General features: G+C 33.7%; 1 protein-coding gene across 17 annotated transcripts in view; it reads left to right on the top strand.

Annotated features, from left to right (window-relative positions):
• Positions 1-20,026, top strand: part of rdgB (retinal degeneration B) — a 311,695-nt gene that overhangs the window by 198,760 nt on the left and 92,909 nt on the right. For all 17 annotated transcript variants that reach the window (XR_010855622.1, XM_067118551.1, XM_067118534.1 and 14 more), the window contains 6 exons: positions 2,752-2,890; positions 3,429-3,632; positions 4,483-4,622; positions 6,868-6,988; positions 7,296-7,823; positions 10,356-10,430. Coding sequence is in view for 16 of the 17 variants with exons in the window: in XM_067118551.1 (XP_066974652.1) it covers positions 2,752-2,890; positions 3,429-3,632; positions 4,483-4,622; positions 6,868-6,988; positions 7,296-7,823; positions 10,356-10,430 (1,207 nt within the window). In the remaining variant the exon portion in view is untranslated. The remainder of the gene's footprint in view (positions 1-2,751; positions 2,891-3,428; positions 3,633-4,482; positions 4,623-6,867; positions 6,989-7,295; positions 7,824-10,355; positions 10,431-20,026) is intronic.

Below are 20,026 nucleotides of genomic sequence, written 5' to 3'. Positions count from 1 at the left end.
GCTTAACAAATACAAAAGGACTCCCCTCTACAGCTCATGATGTTGCGTACCCTGTGATGTCATCTTCCTTATGTTATGGGAACCTTTGCTTCTATCTTGTAGCCTTTAAACCATACTAACACATTTGATGTGTCACTTATGTAGCATTTGTTTTCGATCTGCAGCCAGTTGTATTCATTAGTTTGGAGTTTCATCTCACTGTTATTTATGAGGACCTGAATAATGAATAGTGAGTGTTGCTGCAGCAGTAGACTATTGCAGACTGCAATAGGCACTGAATTAATTTGGATTTCAGATAGGGCTGTGTAGTGTATAATGCTGTCATATTAATACCCGTTACAGTATGTTGAAAGGCTTACATATACTATATTGAAGTCATATCTTGTTAGAATGTTAACAAATTAACATTGCCATATTGTTTAGATGGAATTTAGACATTATTCGTGCATTATTCAAAGTGCCGCGAATCTTAGTATACCGCACTATTTTGAGTTTCTTTCATCACTATCCTCTTGTATAGATAATGTGTACTTGCTGGAATCTTGAATATATACCTTTTTCACATTAGGCACATCTCTTGTTTATTGTACATTAAGGCAAATACCATTAGTAAATATACATGATCTTCCATGTCTTCCGTTCAGATCAGCATTCAGTTCTGGCATTGCTTTTAAATGAATTTCTTCCTGAATTGCTTAGCAGAGACAGGTTAATTATGGCTATAGAGAGTTATGCTGAGTATTTTTTCCAGTAAATTATGACAGATTGCAACATAGAATTCAATGGGTGAATGTTCCATGAATTTTGAAGAATAGAGAGGAATTTTATTTATAAGCATTGGTCTGTGTATGGTTTGAAGTACATGTATAATAGTCATGCATCATACATCATTATTTCATTAATTTTTTAATGCAATTGACTGTATATATATACATATATTGGGATTAACATACTATGCTAATGATAACTCAGATGTCAGAAAACTACATTTGCAGCTACATTATACTGTATATATAAATATAACTTGACATACCAAGAGAAGATTTTGCCTTGTTTAACTGGCAACTTCCTTTATTGCAAGATTATCTCTTCTAAATTTGATTTAGAGTAACGACTGTATTTTACAGAGATAATTTGACCAACTACAGTTGATAAGACATTTTCTGCAGACAGTTTTAATTTTTGTTCATTAGTCTGCATGGAACATTATCCTTTTATCAGAGGGATGCTATAATAATACTGGATTGAAAGTTACTGAAGTAGGGCTTGGAAGAAGAGGTAAGAATGTAAGCATTCTAACAAATATTTTTGTCAGTACGGGAAAATTAAACATCAACATTTTAGCTCACCATTCGAGCAACTAACTTTTTTTGCCATAATTCTTGTAAGTGAATTAGTCAAACTTCAGTTGTGCTTTCAGGTGCCTGATGGAATTGAAAAGCTACACTTCTCTTACTTTCTTCTGTAGTAATGCACTAAATGTTAAAGTTTGTGGAAAATTAGACAGAGGCCTTATTTTGAGAAGATGAAGATTTTGTGTACTCTCCATGACAATAATCATGCCCAGACAAATACATTTCAGTAAATAGGCGCTACACGTGTAAACGCGGAAGTACAATACAGTGTTTTCATTTTGAGGTTTTGTATTATTTGATGAGCTGTACGAAATGTTTTTGGGTAGCCGGCAAATCCATTGTCAGTGTTCATTAATGTAGTGAATTAGATTTGTAGCCAAATCTGGCTAAGGATGAATAACTTCCCTGAAGGAGTCAAACTTAAAGTGGAGTTTTCCATGTTTCTTCTCTGAGAGTAGAGGAATGAACTGGAAAAAGTTTTGAATTTGTTGTCATGCCCCATCCCTACTTGAAGTATGTAATGAATTCTGTATGGATTGTATTAATTACTTTGATTGACTTTGAGTTAGTTAAATTGTGGTATGTATCTTAACAACATGATTTGAATATCAAATTAGGGTTTATCTAAAATTTATAAACACACCTAACTAACGAGTAATTGTGGGCTTACAGGTAAGAACACTAGGTGAAATTAGAATTGTGTAACCATTCGTAACCACTGCACGTAGATTGCTGTTGATTGATGCAAGTATCCTGCATGGTATTAATTGACTTTTAACAAGTTTTTGTTGTTTTTGTTTGACATGTTTGGCATGCAGTGTAATTTTGTCATTGTAGAATTTGATGAAGTTAGAGTATTATTGCTTGCACCTAACCTAAAGTGCTATCTTCTTGATAGACTATAATGGATTGAATTTTTTTAGGAACTTGAATTTTCCTGTCATTTGATGCTGTCATTAGGTCATGCTAAGTATAATATATATATTTTGATTAGAATTTTCACATTGTGAAGTAAAAATTCTAATGCTGCAAGAAGAACTAGTAAGAGTACTTCGCCCTGTGCAGCAACATTTCTTACTTGTGTATAGCTTAAATGAATTATCGTTTTTCACTTTTTAATTTTCTTTTACTGCATAAGAATTACAATAAATATGGCTTTATGTTATGTAAATTTAGTATTTCCACAAAAAATGTAGAACTTAAAAGTTACTTTTAACATGGAAATTGAGTCACCTATTATTTTTTTATGCAGTACCATATGTTATTTATAATAATTTAACTTTTAAAATGATCATTTAATTTTCTTTATCCACCTAGATTTCCCCCCCTTTTTTTTCACCTCTTGAAGTTCAAATGTCGTCATTGTACAAAGTGATGATGAGAATGATATTTGCAGAAAAAGTCACGACAAGAAAGTCATGGCGAAGGCAGTGGTGTCGAAATCTTGGTCAATGAGCCATACGAAAATGGACCGGGGCCAGATGGCAAAGGACAGTATACCCATAAAGTCTATCATGTTGGGAGCCATTTGCCAGGTAAGTTGTTCTTTGATCAGTGAGCATAAGATAAGTTGGATGTTTTATTTTCAGGTACTCAAATTTGCAAGGACAGATTGCTTGCTGTATTAAAGTACATCAGAATTAAAACGAGACTTTGAACTGTCCCTTTGTTTAAGAGATGAATATAATACTCTTTCAAGGGTATACTATAATTTCATATTGTTGTTTTTTGTATTTGAATGTCTCGTGGACCTTTAACACTTCCTCCGCCTTCACATTTTTTAAAAAGACAAAAAATAAGTAGTTCTTCCTATTTTGGATTACATTTTTAGACAAATGGATCGTTACTTCTGCCAGATCTCTTACAGTTTTTGAAAATATAAATATATTATTGCATTAGAATTAAAAGTTACTAGTCAAAAGGACCTTGTATGATAGACTAAGACAAATTCAAACACATTAGATTGCCATAATAGTATAGTTTTTCTTAGGCATGCAGATTTGAAAGTTAGCTCAGTGTTTGACTTACTTTCACTACTGATGCAGAATACTCATGGTGATGTTATTTTTTCAGGCTGGCTCAAGTCTCTCATTCCTAAGTCAGCCTTATCTGTTGAAGAGGAGGCTTGGAATGCCTACCCTTATACCAAAACACGTTTCACTTGCCCATTTGTTGAAAAATTCAGCATTGAGGTTGAAACCTACTACTTCAATGATGGTGGGCATCAGGATAATGTATTTAAACTTTCAAAGTCTGAGATGAAGCAACGAGAAGTAGGTGAGTTTCACTGGATCATGTTTGTGCAGTATACTTTACAGTATTGTATAGCAAATGTTCATTAGTTTGGTGGTAATAACAGTATATTATAAAGAATATTATGTTGTTAGTGCTGTGTTTTGTTAAAACATTTGTACTACTAGTCAGACAACTTAAGGAAGAAAAGGATTTTCATCCATTGTCATTATTAGAATTACAGATGAAAGCCAACCCAAAATGACCATCAGGTTCATGATGTAAGTAATGCTGCCATCATGCAGTTCATTTGCCATAGGAACCAGTTAAAATCTATTGGGTGAATATCCGTATTACTCATGGTCTGTTCTTTCTAACATGGTGAAATATACATTCAAGAAATTAGGTCTTTTGATTTTTCTAGATAAAACTTTCATTTCTTCTAACCCAATCACTCATATAGTCCACATTTTTGTGGTGTTTGAGTTTTCCCAAACACTGCAAACTATTGTCAAAAGGATGACAGTAGTAAAAACTGATGCCCTAGTACCACCTGGAGTATCCTCTCCTCACCGCTCAGCATCAGGTTTTTGTTGTCTGGTGATGTTCTCATCTATGCTGAGCTCTTCAGTTTCTTTTCATATCTGTTTGGATTGCATTTCCATCAATACTTCACACTTCCCTTTACCCTTTATTAATCCATTAATTTCACATCAGTTTTGGATTAACTCAGTAGTAATAGTACTGTTTTTTAGCTTTTGATATCCTGGAGAATTGCTAGTAATTATGCATTATGTCTAATTTATCTGCTGTTGTTTAGGTAGTTTGGCAAGATTTCTATATTTCAAAAATATGATAAATGGAAAATGGTGATTACTTAATCATGTTTTTTCAGATTTAATTGATGTTGTAAAAGATCAGTTATATGGAGCAGACTATAAAGAAGAGGAAGACCCTCGTAAATACACTTCTGAGAAGACTGGAAGAGGTCCTCTTGGCGAAAACTGGATACAAGAATACTGGGAAATATGCAAGGTGTGTACTCAACATTTTAGTGTTGTTCTTATGGGAACTGGCTACACTTTAAAATGTAAAAAATTGATGAGAACTTAAAACTATTCCAAAATTTAATTGGCATGTGATGTATGTTGAGCAACAGGAAACAATACAGTGCTTATACAAAATTTTTGCTAGGAATTCTTGCAATCTGTAACATTTCCATTTGGTCTCTTTCTGCCTAACTGCCTACTTCTATAATTTTACTCTGTTTCCTTTATAGATTTCTGTCCAGAATAAATCCTATAGTTGCAAACTATGAAAGTAGCAATGTATGAATGACACTATTCTTAAATAAATTGCAGAAAAGTATTATGTATTATGTAGTATTGCCTTCATCATTATGCCCAGTCTTCTGTGAATAGTTACAGTGTTTCACTGAACATGATGAACTTTTATTGAAAGTAAGGGTTTAAAGACAATAAGGATGTTCTAATAAGTTGATTTTACAGCACAGTGCTTTATTATTCTCTTAAATATGATAGTGAACTGCAAATTTTAAAACTAGTTCATTTACTAGTGACACTACATAATTTTAAAGCTAGTTCATTCATTTTTATTTGAAAGGAGTGGAATCAGTCTCAGCACAACAGAGGAAAGAGAAAATATTCAGGATAGGCAACTGACTTGGGAGAGATGGAAATGCGAAAGGGCCATTTTATATGAAAGATAATAATGGTGAAATTAAAGTTGGAGAAAGATACAGTGGGTGAAACGAAGGACATGCAGAGAATGTAAAATCAGAAGTGGTTAAAGGGGACCCTGGGGCAGGTGAAAAGTGGAAAAGCTATAGGGCCATCAGCACTAACTGTAGTGGGTGGTAAAAGCAACTGGGTGACTGGTCAGTGACAAGGTGACCAAAATAAATGAAAACATGTTAAAGGTAGCGGTAGGATCAAGAGCATGGAAAAAAATCTCATGTATAAAGGAAAAGGGTCTGCGCTGCTGTGTTGATGCTATAGAGAAATGAGGTTGCATAAGTGTGCTATGAAAATACTGGAAAAAGTAATGGGAAAAAGGGTAAGAAAAATTATTAGTAGTAACAATCATCAGTGGGCTCATGCTAGAGAATTCATCAATAGAATCAATCTTTATAGTAACAAGACTGCAGAAAAAAATATCATGCATAGAAGAACAGGTTATACCAGAAAAGGTGCCAAAAAAAGGTACTAAAATATGATGGATTACACTTAAGCTAGAAACCAACCCCAAAAAAAGAATAGAGCTTAAAATTAGCAAAGGTGGATAAGAACTCAGAAAATCAGTTAAATAATCCAAATATCTTAATTAACTTAGTCCAATATACCAACAGTAAACTATGGTAGCCTAGTTCTCCAAAAACTCGAGGGTGATTATAGACAATCTCTTGTTAGCAAGCTGCTAGAAAGATCCTCTTACCAGAAAATGTAATCTCCTTTATCACTCAAAAATAGCGGGGTGCAGGAGGGGAGGGGAAAAAAGGAATGATTAATTCAGTCATTATTAAATGATTTTTTTAGGCAATCTGCAGTGAAAACATAAACTTGGGAATTCTGCCAAGCTGTGGACAGTGCTGTTAAATTAAAGACTGCTGTCTCTGCGACCTTCAAATAATGAGTGATAAGCTTGTGGGGAAACGCTTTTTTTTATATTTGATGCAGGAGATCGTTAAAAAATTCTGAACAGTTCAGCATAAAATAATGTAGGAGCCATTTGTCAACTTTTCACTTAACAAATTTGAAGATAGTTGTCAAATTTTATCGGTTATTGCTAAAATGCCCTTGGAGTGGTTATCAGAAAAAATGGCTTTCTAATGAATATTTGTTAATATATCATATCCAACTTAAATTTACAAAGAAATTCATAATTTCCAGAAAGAAAGGTATAGGTAAAAAAAAGTTTAACCTGACATAAGATTAATTTACACAGAGAAAAAAGGATACTTAACCAGATGTGTCTAAATTCTCAGCTTTAATGATAACTTAAAAATATTTCACTATTGTAGAGACATCATATGAAAATTCCATTTGTATAAATGAATCGTGAGGGGCCTGGTGTATATCTCCAAATATTTAGACCACTTAATCATTTTCTCTCCTCATGAGAGTCCTAGTGCAATCTCAAAATATTTAACTGCATTTAATAATTTTCTGTCTTCAAAATTTATATTGCTAAGAAAGCAAGAGTAGTTGTTTTAGGTACTTGAGGGATGTTGCATAATTGTCACTTGACCTTCATTTTACAGGATGTTCCACAAACGCCATTACCAACTGGAGAAGCAATTATGTGTGCCTATAAACTATGTAAAGTAGAATTCCGTTACTGGGGCATGCAAACCAAAATTGAAAAGTTTATACATGATATAGGTAAGTGTGTTTCTCCTCTCCAGTTTTGATGTCTGACCATGGTGGATTTCTTGCTCTACCTGTGCAAAATTTCAATTCATTGATAGTAGTTACCACCTGAAATTCTCACAGTTGAACATGTAACAATTTACTGCAAATGGTAAAAATTTTGAATCACTGTAATACTTTTTATATTGATTATTCAATGTTCAGTGTTATTGCCTGCTATGTAAAGTATTACTAGTATGTAAACCGTGTTTGTAATGCCATACTTATAAGTTTTTTTATAATATGTGTTAGCTTTTAATAAAATATTTTATTTTTATAGCGTTACGAAAAACAATGTTACGTGCTCACAGACAAGCATGGGCATGGATGGATGAATGGTGGGGCCTCACTATAGAGGACATTCGTAATATTGAACTTGAAACTCAAGCTCTTTTAGCTAAGAAATATGGTGGAGAAGCAGAAGAAGGAGATGATGATCTGGCAGGCACGGATAGTGGGTCACCAGAGGCAACAGCAGAAATACCTCAGAGTCCAAGTGTTTCGTCAGATCGGACACCTATACTTGAACAATTGAGTGAATCAAGCTCGTTTAGGACTAGTAATGACTTGAGTGAAGACCCATCTGTTGTGTATAATGAAGATGGTTCTGTGATGAAAGGTATTATTAATAACAACAATAATAATAATGTGGACAGTGTGGAAAACAGGAGGAGTTCTGGTACAAGTCCTAAACTAAAAAAAAGAGAGCTCAATGTCAGTATGGATAGTGTTGTGGTGGATGAAAATAAAAAGAGGGGATCCTGGTCAAGGAGTGGTTCTAGAAACACATTGAATTCACAGAATCAAGGTAAGAAAATTTATCTGCATAAATATGTTGTGTCATGAGTAATTGAAGCATTTTCAAGGTGAATTTGTGTGAATAAAGTGAATAGTTGCTGCAAGGATTTATTGGGAGGGTTGTTCAATTTCTAACATGCTAAAAACAGCACCCATAAGGTTGAGTAATGAGTTGGTGAATTGTACTTGAGTATGTTCAGTAAAAATTTAAAAATAATAGTAATTGAATAAAGATTTAGATATTTTTTGTGTAATATTAATCTGTTTCTGTCAATATAAGTGCTCTATCACTTCATCAGAGTATTGCTTCATGTATGTTCATCCTTTGGGGGGTAAAAATTGCTTGCTGTCAGGTTAGATCATAGATTGTCTGCAGCTTTCAGAATTCTTTATTACAGTAAGATAGATGTGTGAAGTTTGGAAGGTTGATTCCATTTCATGTCCAGCTGTAATATCAGGAAATAACTTTTTTTTAGTACTGTAATTATATCTAAGATTGATGATTAATTTTATGCTTACAGTTTTATAAATTAAGAAGTATTTGACCCCAGTCATGCTGGTTATTGTTGCTGACCCCAACGTGCATACTGATAATTACCTCCATCTGTTGAAATGTGTATTAACGTAGCAAGAAATTTGGCCTCAAGGAACTGCAGTACTCAAAGAACTGCGATGCTATAAAATATTTTTAGGCTACACCATATCTTATTTGATAATGTTTCTTAATATATTTAGGAGAGTTTAGATATTGATTCTCATGATAGTTTTGGGTAGGTAATTTTGAGATGCTGAAAATTATCAGTTATGCTCTTGATTGTGGTGGTTAAGTAGGAGATTGCTGGAAATTTTCAGTTATGCTCTTGATTTTGGTGGTTAACTAACTACAAGTTTTTCTTAAGGTTTTGGTAAAGGCATGTTTTCTTCTGTTAAAAGCACATACGCATGAAATTCTGGGCTTGTTGGGTCATATTCATTTATATATTTTATTATAAAGAAAACAAATCACAAATGTTGTCAGTTTAATTATGCCAAAATGCCACATTTTTGTTGTGCCATTTTTTCAATATCACTGTTCACAAGAGTATGTATTGGTTTAAACTAAGAAAATTTGCATGATCTCTTTAAAGGAAAGTAATAATCCACAAACCATAAGTTTAAAGATGGCTAAATAGGGGCATAAGCTTGTTCCAGCAATTGGGGAACAAATGAAGTGATGGGGTTACTAAATCAGATTTATTACCATGACCAATCATCCATATGGAAACCTATGTAACTAACTCAGTGCATGTATTGTAGCTAATCACCATCTTTGACAAGAACTAAAATTAATATTGCTATGTAATGAGCTGGTTTTAATGATTGAAATGAGTTGAAAATAACCCACTTTGTGTATCCACTTGGATTGTTGCACTGACACATTACCAGCAATAAGCATTAGACGCCTTATCACTGGGGAATTGATATCCCCTCACTCCCTCCAGGTTCTACTGTACATCCATATGCCAAACAGAAAATACTCTAACTCTTATACCACAACACTTATTACAGAACACAATATAGGCAAGTTGAAATTTACATACCATAATTTACGTATAGAGCTTTCCTGGCAACTTCTCGATATAGAAGCTTGTGGGAAATTAAGGAAACACACGTTGGCATGTGATGCAGATAGCAGTAAATAATGGAATTGCTTAAAAGTATGTCAACGTTCCCGTTTCAAACTTGCAAACTGTACACATGAGAGACTTTGGCAGTTATCCAGTTTCCCACAAGATGGTGTTCTGAGCAGATGTTGGAAAACTGTTTTGATGCTGGTAGATAAATTTCCTTTCACTTGTATTGTATACGGCAACATTTGTCTGGTAAAAAAGATGTAATTTGCTGTTTTGGTATCATTTACTAGAACTTGGGGTTTAAGGACTATATACCCTTGATAAAGATCATGCAAGGTTTTCTGTTCCTAGTGAAAGTAAGTAAAATTTTTGTGTGCTCCCTATGGCCCCCTTTTCTGTAATTTTATCATAAGACCCCTGAAAATTTCTCTTGGTCCCCAGGGGTGCCCTGTTGCCCATGTTGAGAAACCTTGAAATAGGATGATATAGGAGTAGGCATTTTAGGTGTTTTAATTCTTTTTATAGAAATCAAAAGGTAAAAATTTAAAGGGTTAGAGAATGGCTTTTTTATCATAAAATTAATTTACATGGTTTGTCAATTTCTGGCATAAATATCATTCCCATCCTTACTGTAGTCAGTTAATAGGAGAACCAAAAGATATACAGTACATCATTTGTGATGCATTCTGCCTCTTTTCACTGAGGAGTTCCTGGTGGCCATTTGATTGTAAAAGCCTAACCAAAAAGTTGTATTGTCTTTATAATTTTGAATTGCACATAACACAGTATGTGTACAGTTGTTTGTTGGTTTTAAGACCCAGGTGTAGTTAGTGGAATTATGTATTTTGTAAGTATAAATTGTGTTGTAAAGAACTATGAACTATTTCAAAATTTTCACCACACTGTTAATTTACTTTTCTCCTCCTAAGCAAATTGGAGAATGGAGAGCATTAGAAGGGATTCAGACTCGTCAGGAAGTGATGATGAATTCTTCGACTGTCAAGGTATGTTTTCTTAGTTCAGCATCATAGGATGTGTGGAAATTTGGGGCTAATCCTTACTTAGTGTACTTCCAAACTTTTATGGTATTTAGGGAGAATGCCTTTTTAAGTTAAATGTTCCACTATTCCAGAGATTGTATTCATTGATTGTCACTGACATTGGTGGTAGTTTAACTATATTCAGACTTACTTTTATTCTTTCTGTTATAGTTTTCATTTTTGTCATGTAACATATTTTTACTTCTGTAGTTTATTGACCCTATATTTTTTACCCATGTAGTTTGATCAAGTGACATCCCATAAGTTGGGTAGTGAAGTAATTAAAAAAAAGAGAGAACAAAATTGTCCAAGTAATCAGAAACATTTTAAAAGGAAAAGTATGTTGGATGATTATGTATAATATCAAGTCTTCCATTACAACTTGTATGACCATATTGTTTTGCAAAAATTAATGCATCAGCCCAAGGTAAGTTCATTGTAGGTTCTGAAATATATGTTACGATATTAAGAGTTATTAACATGCTTGAAGATTATCTTTTTTTTTTTAATTGTGGAATTTCATTTGATTATATACAGTTAGGATTGCTAGTACTTTTATTTTGCTAGTTTTACCATTTAGTTGTGTACAACACAGTCCATCTTACAATTTTTCTTTGATGCAAAATTTTGTTGCCTACAGTATTGGATTAATTTTGAGAGTATAAGTACTCCTATAATTTACTATTACTTTATGCTAAAAACATGTATGTTACAGCTTGAGTTGATTTTATCAGTAAGATTGCAGCGCACATATGGATTATGGAAATAATGTTAATAGTTCCCAGTATATTAATGGTTGACAGTTGATTATCCATTGTTAGGTAGTCACATTAATTTTTTAACATAAACTAAACCCTGTTTTCCAGTATACTTTATCATAATTTGCAAGTGAAGCTATATATTTACTTATGAAATGCATAGTAAAATGGTTAGTTGTCATTTGTACAAGTAGCTTGCGTTTACTAGTGTAGATATTGATTGCAACAGTTTGCCTCTTTGTAAAAAGAGCAGATTTACATTAGTTCTACCTATTGTATCACTTCCTGAGTTTAGATCCTGTTTTGGTTATGAAAAGGTCAGGTGTCATTAGGTTAGTCTTAGAATGCACACTTACTACCATGTGGTTTGCCTTTGCAGCATAAGAGCAGCCTGTTTGAATGATTGAATCCCTAACCCTATGTTTACCTTACCTCAATATTGGAAAAATATCAAGTTTATTGATAACAATGCAAGAAATTGCAGTTTTTTTGTACTCTTGTTTTATAGTTTTCAGTTTACAGAAACTTCTGAACATTCTTTATGACATAACATTTATGTTAATTAGCTTCTTTTATCAGCTGTATGGAAATTGTTTCCAGCAGACTAATTTAATTTCATAGTATATATTGCAATATTTTGACAAGTGTTAATCAGGCTGAAAAGGGAGTGTGAGTATTTAGGTGTAGATGCATATCCGGTGATTAATTCTTTTGACAGTACCATAGATCAAAGGAATGTGAAAGCTTTCAGCCTGGTCCATCTCTGAAAACACTTAAAACTTTGGAATTGGATGACAAAGATATATTGCAGCCAATACCACTTAAAAGGGTGAAAAGCTAGGAATCTTTGTTGTTTTGCCAGACTACTTAATATTTAATTTGCGGGTCATCATTTTATGCTTTGGTTTTGAATTTGTGATGTTTTCCTTGTTTGACTGACTTTTTGATAATGTTTAAGCTGACACCCTATCTTATTGGGGGCTTTGGGTGTCTGCCCTTCTAATAAGTAACAAGACCCTGTAGAGTAATCTACATGTGAACATTCAGAATATCAGTAATTCCTTATAATTTCTAATCTAAGCTAACCTTTGCTTTACACTGATTATTTAGTGTGAAAAAGTTTTTACCTGCAAAATGCTTTGCTTCTGAAGAGATAGTCTAACAAAATTTTATAAAATCCTTCACAAGTTAGCTTATAAGTAAAGCTTTTTAATAAGTTGAGGTCTGATAGCTGGGCTACTGAGTATTCCTAAAGTTCTGTTTTAGTATTTAATTTTCTTATATAAAAATTTTGCTTTTCTTCTTCTTTTGTCATGTTTTGTATCACTTGACTTAGTTTTGTATCATTTGACTTACTCTTGTTACCAGCCACCCGCATAGTTGATTCCTTCCTTGACTTAATATGATCTTGTGGGCTTCACTGTCTTGAGGGATTATCTCTCTTATCCCCCTTTTTCTGCTTTTATTTTTTTCTTAATATGGGCAAAGAAATGTGTCTCCTGTTTGTTTTGAACTTCCTGCTATGTGTTGGCTATTTTTCTGCTACCAAATTTATTCCATTTTGTCCATGGCCATTTTCCTTTCTCTTTTTCTTTTTTTATAGGTTGAATTTTATATTTCACCATCATCATTGTCTTCATGTCTTCATTTTGTCATTGGGATTAAATGTGATGTTATTTGAGTCAAACAGGAAAAGAGTTCTCTTTACTCCTTTCTGTCTTCTGCACTTTCAGTTGAATTCACATCGGGTTTAGCTCTTCAGCTATGATCCTTTTCCTTTATTTCTTGGGCCTTTATTTCTTTTTCTATCTCCCTTTCATTTAGGAAATATTTTTATTGTCTTAGCTTTTGTGACCTACTCAGCCCACCTATACTTTTTTTTTATCAGAAAAATGTACTTGAAAGTGGGGAGAACCTTGATGATTGGTTGACTGTAACTCACCTGGATAACAATGTTATATATCATATAAATACTTGGTGATCCAGATGTGTGTGTGTGTATGTGTGTGTGTGTATATATATATATATATATATATATATATATATATATATATATATATATATATATATATATATATATATATATATATATATATATATATATATATATATATATATATATATATATATATATATATATATATTATATATGTATATATACACACACACACACATACAGTTTCCAATTTCAGTATGTATATATATATATATATATATAATGTATATATATATATATATATATATATATATATATATATATATATATATATATATATATATATATATATATATATTATATATATATATATATATATATATAACTTATTTTTCATACCCATATCCATACCTATACTCTATCTGTATCTTAGTTGATATAAAGCTTAGTGTTACTTGGCAAAATGTATGTAAATGCTATAGTTGAGAAAAGCTGGACTCAGGTTCATGACAAACAGTTCCATCAGTGAATATCTCAGAAAATGAAAAAGGAGGATAATGGGAGACCAAGATAAATTTTAGGTGAGGAAATTTATACAAATAACAAAATTCAAAATATCATAGTGGTCTGGAAAAGTAGGACGTCATTAACTAAAATGAATAGGGTGAACTAACCTGATGGTGGCTGTTCTGTTTTAATTACCTACTTGAAAGGCTTCAAATATAATAATCATCAGTTTCACATTTTGGATTGGATCTGATTTGTATAAAGCGTTGATAGTTACATGTTTCTTGTAAAATTTAGTGTCGTTTGTTTGTATGTGAGTTAAAATATATGGAAAATTCATAAAAAGTTGTGCATGAAAAACTCTCTCCAAAACACATTGTAAGACGTTGAATTCTGCAATCATGGTATTTAATTTCGGACTTGTGAACACATTTTTTCATAGTCTCATAAGTCAGCAGCATTACTAACAGAGATAACATATATTGGAGGGAGAAATTAGGTTATTAAATAAGCATCAATCTAGATCACCATGTATTTATATGAAATATACAAATGTTATTCAGACTTGTTGCAGTCAACCAATCATCGTCAAGGTACTTCCAACTTTCAAGAGTGTTTTTGCCAGATTAAAAAAAATAAAGTGTATGTTTTTATAATATGCCAGTCCAATTCCTTCTTTTTGATAAGAGAATGCTCATCCTGCGAGATTAATTTCTATTATTCACCGAGCGGTGCATTTATTGTTCAAAATTTAGTAAAACCACTTATGTTCTCATTGCCACTGCTTATGTAGCCTTTAGGCTTTGTCAGTGGGTTAAAATGATTTACCACTCGTCATGGTTTTTAATAGGATCTCAGGATCATATGATGTGTGACCCAGTGGTAAGTGGAGATTTCAGGGCTTGCATTTAGGCTAACCCCTGGGTTACAGGTCCCAAAGTGCTACCATGCTGTCACCCCCCTTCTTGTTGGAGTTAATCTCTCACACTATATTATTAATGACATATCAGTTGAACTTTTGGTATTCCTCATTTCTGGACTTCTTAGAATTGAAACTTATCTTAAGAAGGTGCACTATTCCTTTCAAGGACTGATGCATTCATTGGGATGAAAGATGCTTCTACCAGACATTCAATTTTTCCACAGAGTTGAAAGACATCCCCTTATATGAGCTGCTGGTTCCCCTTAGATAAATGTTACCCTTTTGAAAATATATGCTTAGCCACTGACTGTGGTCAGTGCCAAGGTAATGAGAATAATGATTGCTGCTGAATTTGGCATTTTTCATGATCACATTGGCTGTTCTTAATTTTTTGTGGGAAAATCCAGTTTCCCTTCTGATCTTAATGAAAAGCTTCTTCTTCAAAGACCTGCCAAATATCTACTGTGCCTCAGTATTTGGAAAAACAGGGTTTTGGTTATCCAGAAACTTCATATTTCGGAGGGACTTGGATACTTTTTTGGTTTCAACCCTCCATGTTTATATGTATGTATAGATGCTTTTTTGTCCTTATACATGTAACTGGGTATTCAGTACATCAGAACCTGAACTAATTCGGAAATGTATTCCTATTAGGTCCTGAAGTAGTAATTGTAATTTTCAAGTTTCAAGGATGACCCCTGGTTCATAGTTTTCACTTTTTTTAGATCTACGGTATTGTATTTTTCAAAAGAGTATCTCCTTGTACTTATATGCACTAAATCAAGTGCTTGCCTATAAGACTGACTAAAACTGTTGCTAAATGTTAGTTTTTGGAACTTGCAGGCTTACTTCTTTTTTGTGTAGGAATATTAAAGAGTTTGTTTTACCAGTCAACTTCAAGTAAGACATCTGCTTCGATTTTATTTTTATTTTGGTGGTAGGTAGTGACCTTTTTTTTTTATTAATTTACCACTTATTTTTATTGAAAACCTTTATTTTCCAGATGTTTAGTGTTCTTATCACATGATTGCTCAAAGAAATAAAGTTTAGATGTGCCCCAGATGTAGTACTTCACAATAAGAACTAGTGGGTAAATGCAAGTTTTCCTTATGAAGCTGATGGCAGTCCTAGGTTAGCAAATATTCAAAATAGCACAGTATAGTATGTTGTGAATAATGTTCGTTTTTAGTATTTTGATTCTTAGGATTACATACAGGACTAATTGACTTTGGAAAGCATTTAGCACAAGTAATAAAGTGTATTTTCACGGGTATATTTTGATAGAAAATGTACTTTCTGTAGTTCTTACTCTTTGACTCAAGAAGCATATTGTTGTGACAGATTTGAAAGATGATTATTATTGTCAGGAAATTATTCGCATCTTTTGGTTATCACGATACAGAAATAATCTAATTCGTTATAATACTAGCTAGGTTTTTAATTTTATTTTGCGACATACTTCATTGTAATAAATTTCTTACCTTTTCTTTGTAGCTATATGCAAGGAACACCTTAATAGCCTTCATCATTAATGAAAGGAATTCCTGTCCTTTAAACAGCCATGCTTTTCTACTGTGTATTTTTATTCGCTTTTGCTCTGCAATTGGTGGTGTTTCATTTAATTTTTTTTTTTTAGATCAGTTATGATGTTCAACTTTTGTCTTACCAGATCTTGGGTGTGGGTTATCTGTAGAAGGGAGTTCTCTATGATCTTTGCTTAAGCCTATCATAGAGTAAAGGAAAACTATTCTGTGTCATTCCCATTCTTATTAGGATCATGTGTTTTCCTGTAACATGGTTTTCGACAGTGCACTTCACCTCTTGACGAGGGGTACTCGAAAGTGTTCATTGCACTGTTACTATGGCCAGTAATGCAAATAATGGTTTGAAAGAACAAATATGGTAGAGTCCAGGATGGAGTGATAACCACTTGTATTTTGTGGTAATGCCTGTAAACATTTTTCTCTCTTGACTTTACATGCCCATGCTATTTCTGGGTGATGCAGTAACGCCTCTGCTCTTGTCCACCATTATCTTTTATCTAGTTATGCCATAAACATGACCAAGCCTCAGTTGCTGCAACACATATGGGAACAGGCATTCTGTCTAAGATTGAGTGACTGATGCATGTGCAATTGCAGTTTTTATGTTAGAGTCACATTCCCTTCTTTCTTTCCTTATATTTGATATATTCAGTAGCTGTCACTGTAGCATACTGCGTTCAGAATGTCCAAAACATGTTTTGTGCAAGACCTTGATAATGCCTAACAAGACATCTGTAAGTAAGGCTGAGTCTGCAAGATGCTACCATCTTCCGTTGGAGGAGATGCATAAATTACCTCGATAGTAACCACCAAAGAGTTCTTGCTAAATTTTACAACAGATTAGATAAGACCAAGAAGATTGCAGGCGATATAAGTTGGTTTCTTACAAGTTATGAGCTTTACTTGTAAAATGCCCAATACTATTCTTATTAAAGCAGATTCTGAAGAAATTGTTTGCTGATGCTGAGCTTGAGGGTTACAGGTCAATAGATATGACAACTGTGAGCCATGTTGAATGGTTTGTTAATGTATAAGTGGCATAGTGGAAAAAGATAATCTTATGCTTTTTGACGTCAGTGCTTTTAATTCTGTCAATGAAAGCAGGGCATGCAAGGTATCATGATGAGTCAGAAATCTGAAAAACAATAGAGGGGAATATGGTTTTGCCCAAATTTTTAATATTAAGCCTCAGTTGGAAACTTTTCCTTTCATTTATCTCCTTTGTTAAGAAGGTGGCCAGAAGTCCCAAGCTCTCCGAGGACTATATCAGATTCTTGGGTGTGAATGGAGTCTGAGACTGTAAGTTTAAAGCTTTTGATTGCTTCCTGGATAGCTTTTCAAAGAGCTGTTAAAGGCATCAGTTTAGCCAAAAGTGGAATTCACTGCCACAGCTATAACTGACTGGCTTAATAATGTATTTTTTAAGGCAGCAGAAGCTTATTGCTGGCAGAACCTGACTTTTAAATTCTTCCCAACAGTGGAAAACTTCTAGATCATTCATTGCTTTTGAAGAACTGTCATCATGCTGCCAGCACCATTATCCTTCGTACTGAATATGACTAAGAAGTAATCAGTAGCTTTGTGAGGTTTTACTATTTCATAACATGGCAAATGCATACAGACCAGGAAATTCACTTCATGGTGAAGACTGTAGTAGCATGAAGGTGGTTTGACTGAAGAACCAGAGAATCCCAGTGTCAAGAAGCCAAAGGTATTTTGGAAAATCTTCAACCTCAACAGCTGCATAAATAACATCTTGGAGGAAGGGGTTGAGTTACTGCCAGAATTGTAGAGCATGTTCAGTAGAAGCTGGTACCCAAAGCCTAACCCTCTGTCGATACGTCTCATCCCGTGACGTCTGTTGAGAGGCTTCACAGGTTGCTGGCTGTATACTTGAACTGGGATTCTCATGAATTACCCAAGTAGACCTCATGTCACTTGTCAATACAGATGTTGCATTGACAGCTCATGATATTATTGAAGTTCATGAGATGTTTAGCAAAGAGGGGTCAGAGGAAAGAAAAACTGGAACAAGTAGCACCAATCCAAAAGCAGCGTAACCAACTTCTTAAAATCATTGATTATTCCTGAGCTGCTTTGTAAGTCTCAATTTACCAGCAGATGACCCTCACAATAAATTTGCTTACGTTGGTAGGCTCACTGCGTTACAGGGATATGGTGATGTAGACAGTAATTACGGCATTACTGCATAAAATTACTCATCATATCAAACGTTCTTCATCAAAGTCCCGACCATCTTCACCACATCTCTGATCACTATCTGCTCTCTCACCACCACCTTCACAGACGGTGGTGCCTCACCACCACCTTCACAGACAGTCTGCTGCTTCACCACCAACTCTACTGTCTGGTCTCTTTCCACCACATATTCTATTACTTCACCGCAACCTTTATCATGGCCTTCACCTGGCACTTCACTGCCTCCTGATTAGGGATTTGAAAGGTTTGAGATTTAGTTAATGATTAATAAAGAAGATTTCCTTATAATTATTTTATGCTTTTATCAGGAGCATGTTTTTTTTTTTTGTATGGTATTCAGCATGAATTTACTCTATTATTGCAGCCTTTTATAGGTTCAAATGCTTCCCCACATTGGCTGGTTGCGAAGTTACTTTTAATTTCAAATACTTCTTTATTTATTGATCTATTATTTCTATAGTATTGTCTGTAGTATATGTAATGCAGTATACAGTACAGTATTTAATACAGCGTACAGTTTGGTGCAGAAATTTGATAAAGGATGTAGTTATAAATCTTAACATAGTTAAGTTGAGGTAGTACACTCCAGCCACTGCTCTTGAATTTCTAGCTGATGGGCAGTACAGTACTTCTCTGCTAGTGTGCATCTTTTGCTAATGCCAATGTCTCAGTTGGTGATATATTGCTCTGTTGTTTGCTTGTATATCAGCTGTAGCAAATTTTAGTGGGCTAATGATAGATTGGTTTATTTTTTTTTTAGATTATAGGATGAGAAAGTAATGAGAGCAAATGTAGCATACAAATTTTGTCCCCTTACCCTTAAGAACGGTATATTATAATGGTTCCTATGGTACGTCTTAATGCAGTTTTCATTAATATTCCCTTTTATCTGCTTGAGAGGTGAATGCTTTTTAGTCTGATTTTAATTTAATCTCTGTCCTGAAAGGGGTTATTGTACCACTTACTGTGTGCCTTAAGGTGTAGCACACAGAAGACATTGCTAAAGATTCTTTACAGCCATCTTCACTCTCCCAGCAGCATAGATTGCTGCATATTTTACTTTCCATCCATTTTCTTTGATCTTAATGCACCTAGCTGTCCAACTTCCGCAACGTATCTTGCTCCAGTTTTTACCTCTCATTTAAGAGCAAATCCCATTTTAAATCGAGTGAGAATCCATGATTTATTTAAATTTATAATTAATGATGATGATAATAGTATGATAGTAGTATTAAATATGTATTCATATGTTTTCTTGTGTGTGTGACAACATTAGCCCATTGGTAATGAACACCATGTTTAGACTTGCTGTCACTAGCTTGGAGCAGCATCTCTCACCAGTGGCCCATAATATAATTATGTAGATTGAAGATACTATACTCCAAGTTTTGGGATTGTACATAATGTTAATAGGGTTGGAACATGCTCTCTTGACCATCTAGCCATCATTTTTGATGGTATGGGTACACTAATAATGGTAATACGTCAGACCGTGAGAATGAAGTAAAAGATAGCCAAAAAAATTTGAATTCTGGTAAGACTGATTGGGTTTTTCAAGTTACCTGACACGAATGTTGCACCAGTATTACTACCTCTATGTATCCAGCCATTATAGTTTAGTATGGATGTGTTATTTGCTTCCTATGCTATTCAAAGTTCTAATACTGTACCAC

Source organism: Macrobrachium rosenbergii, chromosome 2 (assembly GCF_040412425.1).
Source record: "Macrobrachium rosenbergii isolate ZJJX-2024 chromosome 2, ASM4041242v1, whole genome shotgun sequence".
Taxonomy (NCBI): domain Eukaryota; kingdom Metazoa; phylum Arthropoda; class Malacostraca; order Decapoda; family Palaemonidae; genus Macrobrachium; species Macrobrachium rosenbergii.
The sequence above is the reverse complement of the archived record's forward strand: the minus strand, read 5'-3'. Positions and strand labels throughout refer to the sequence as shown.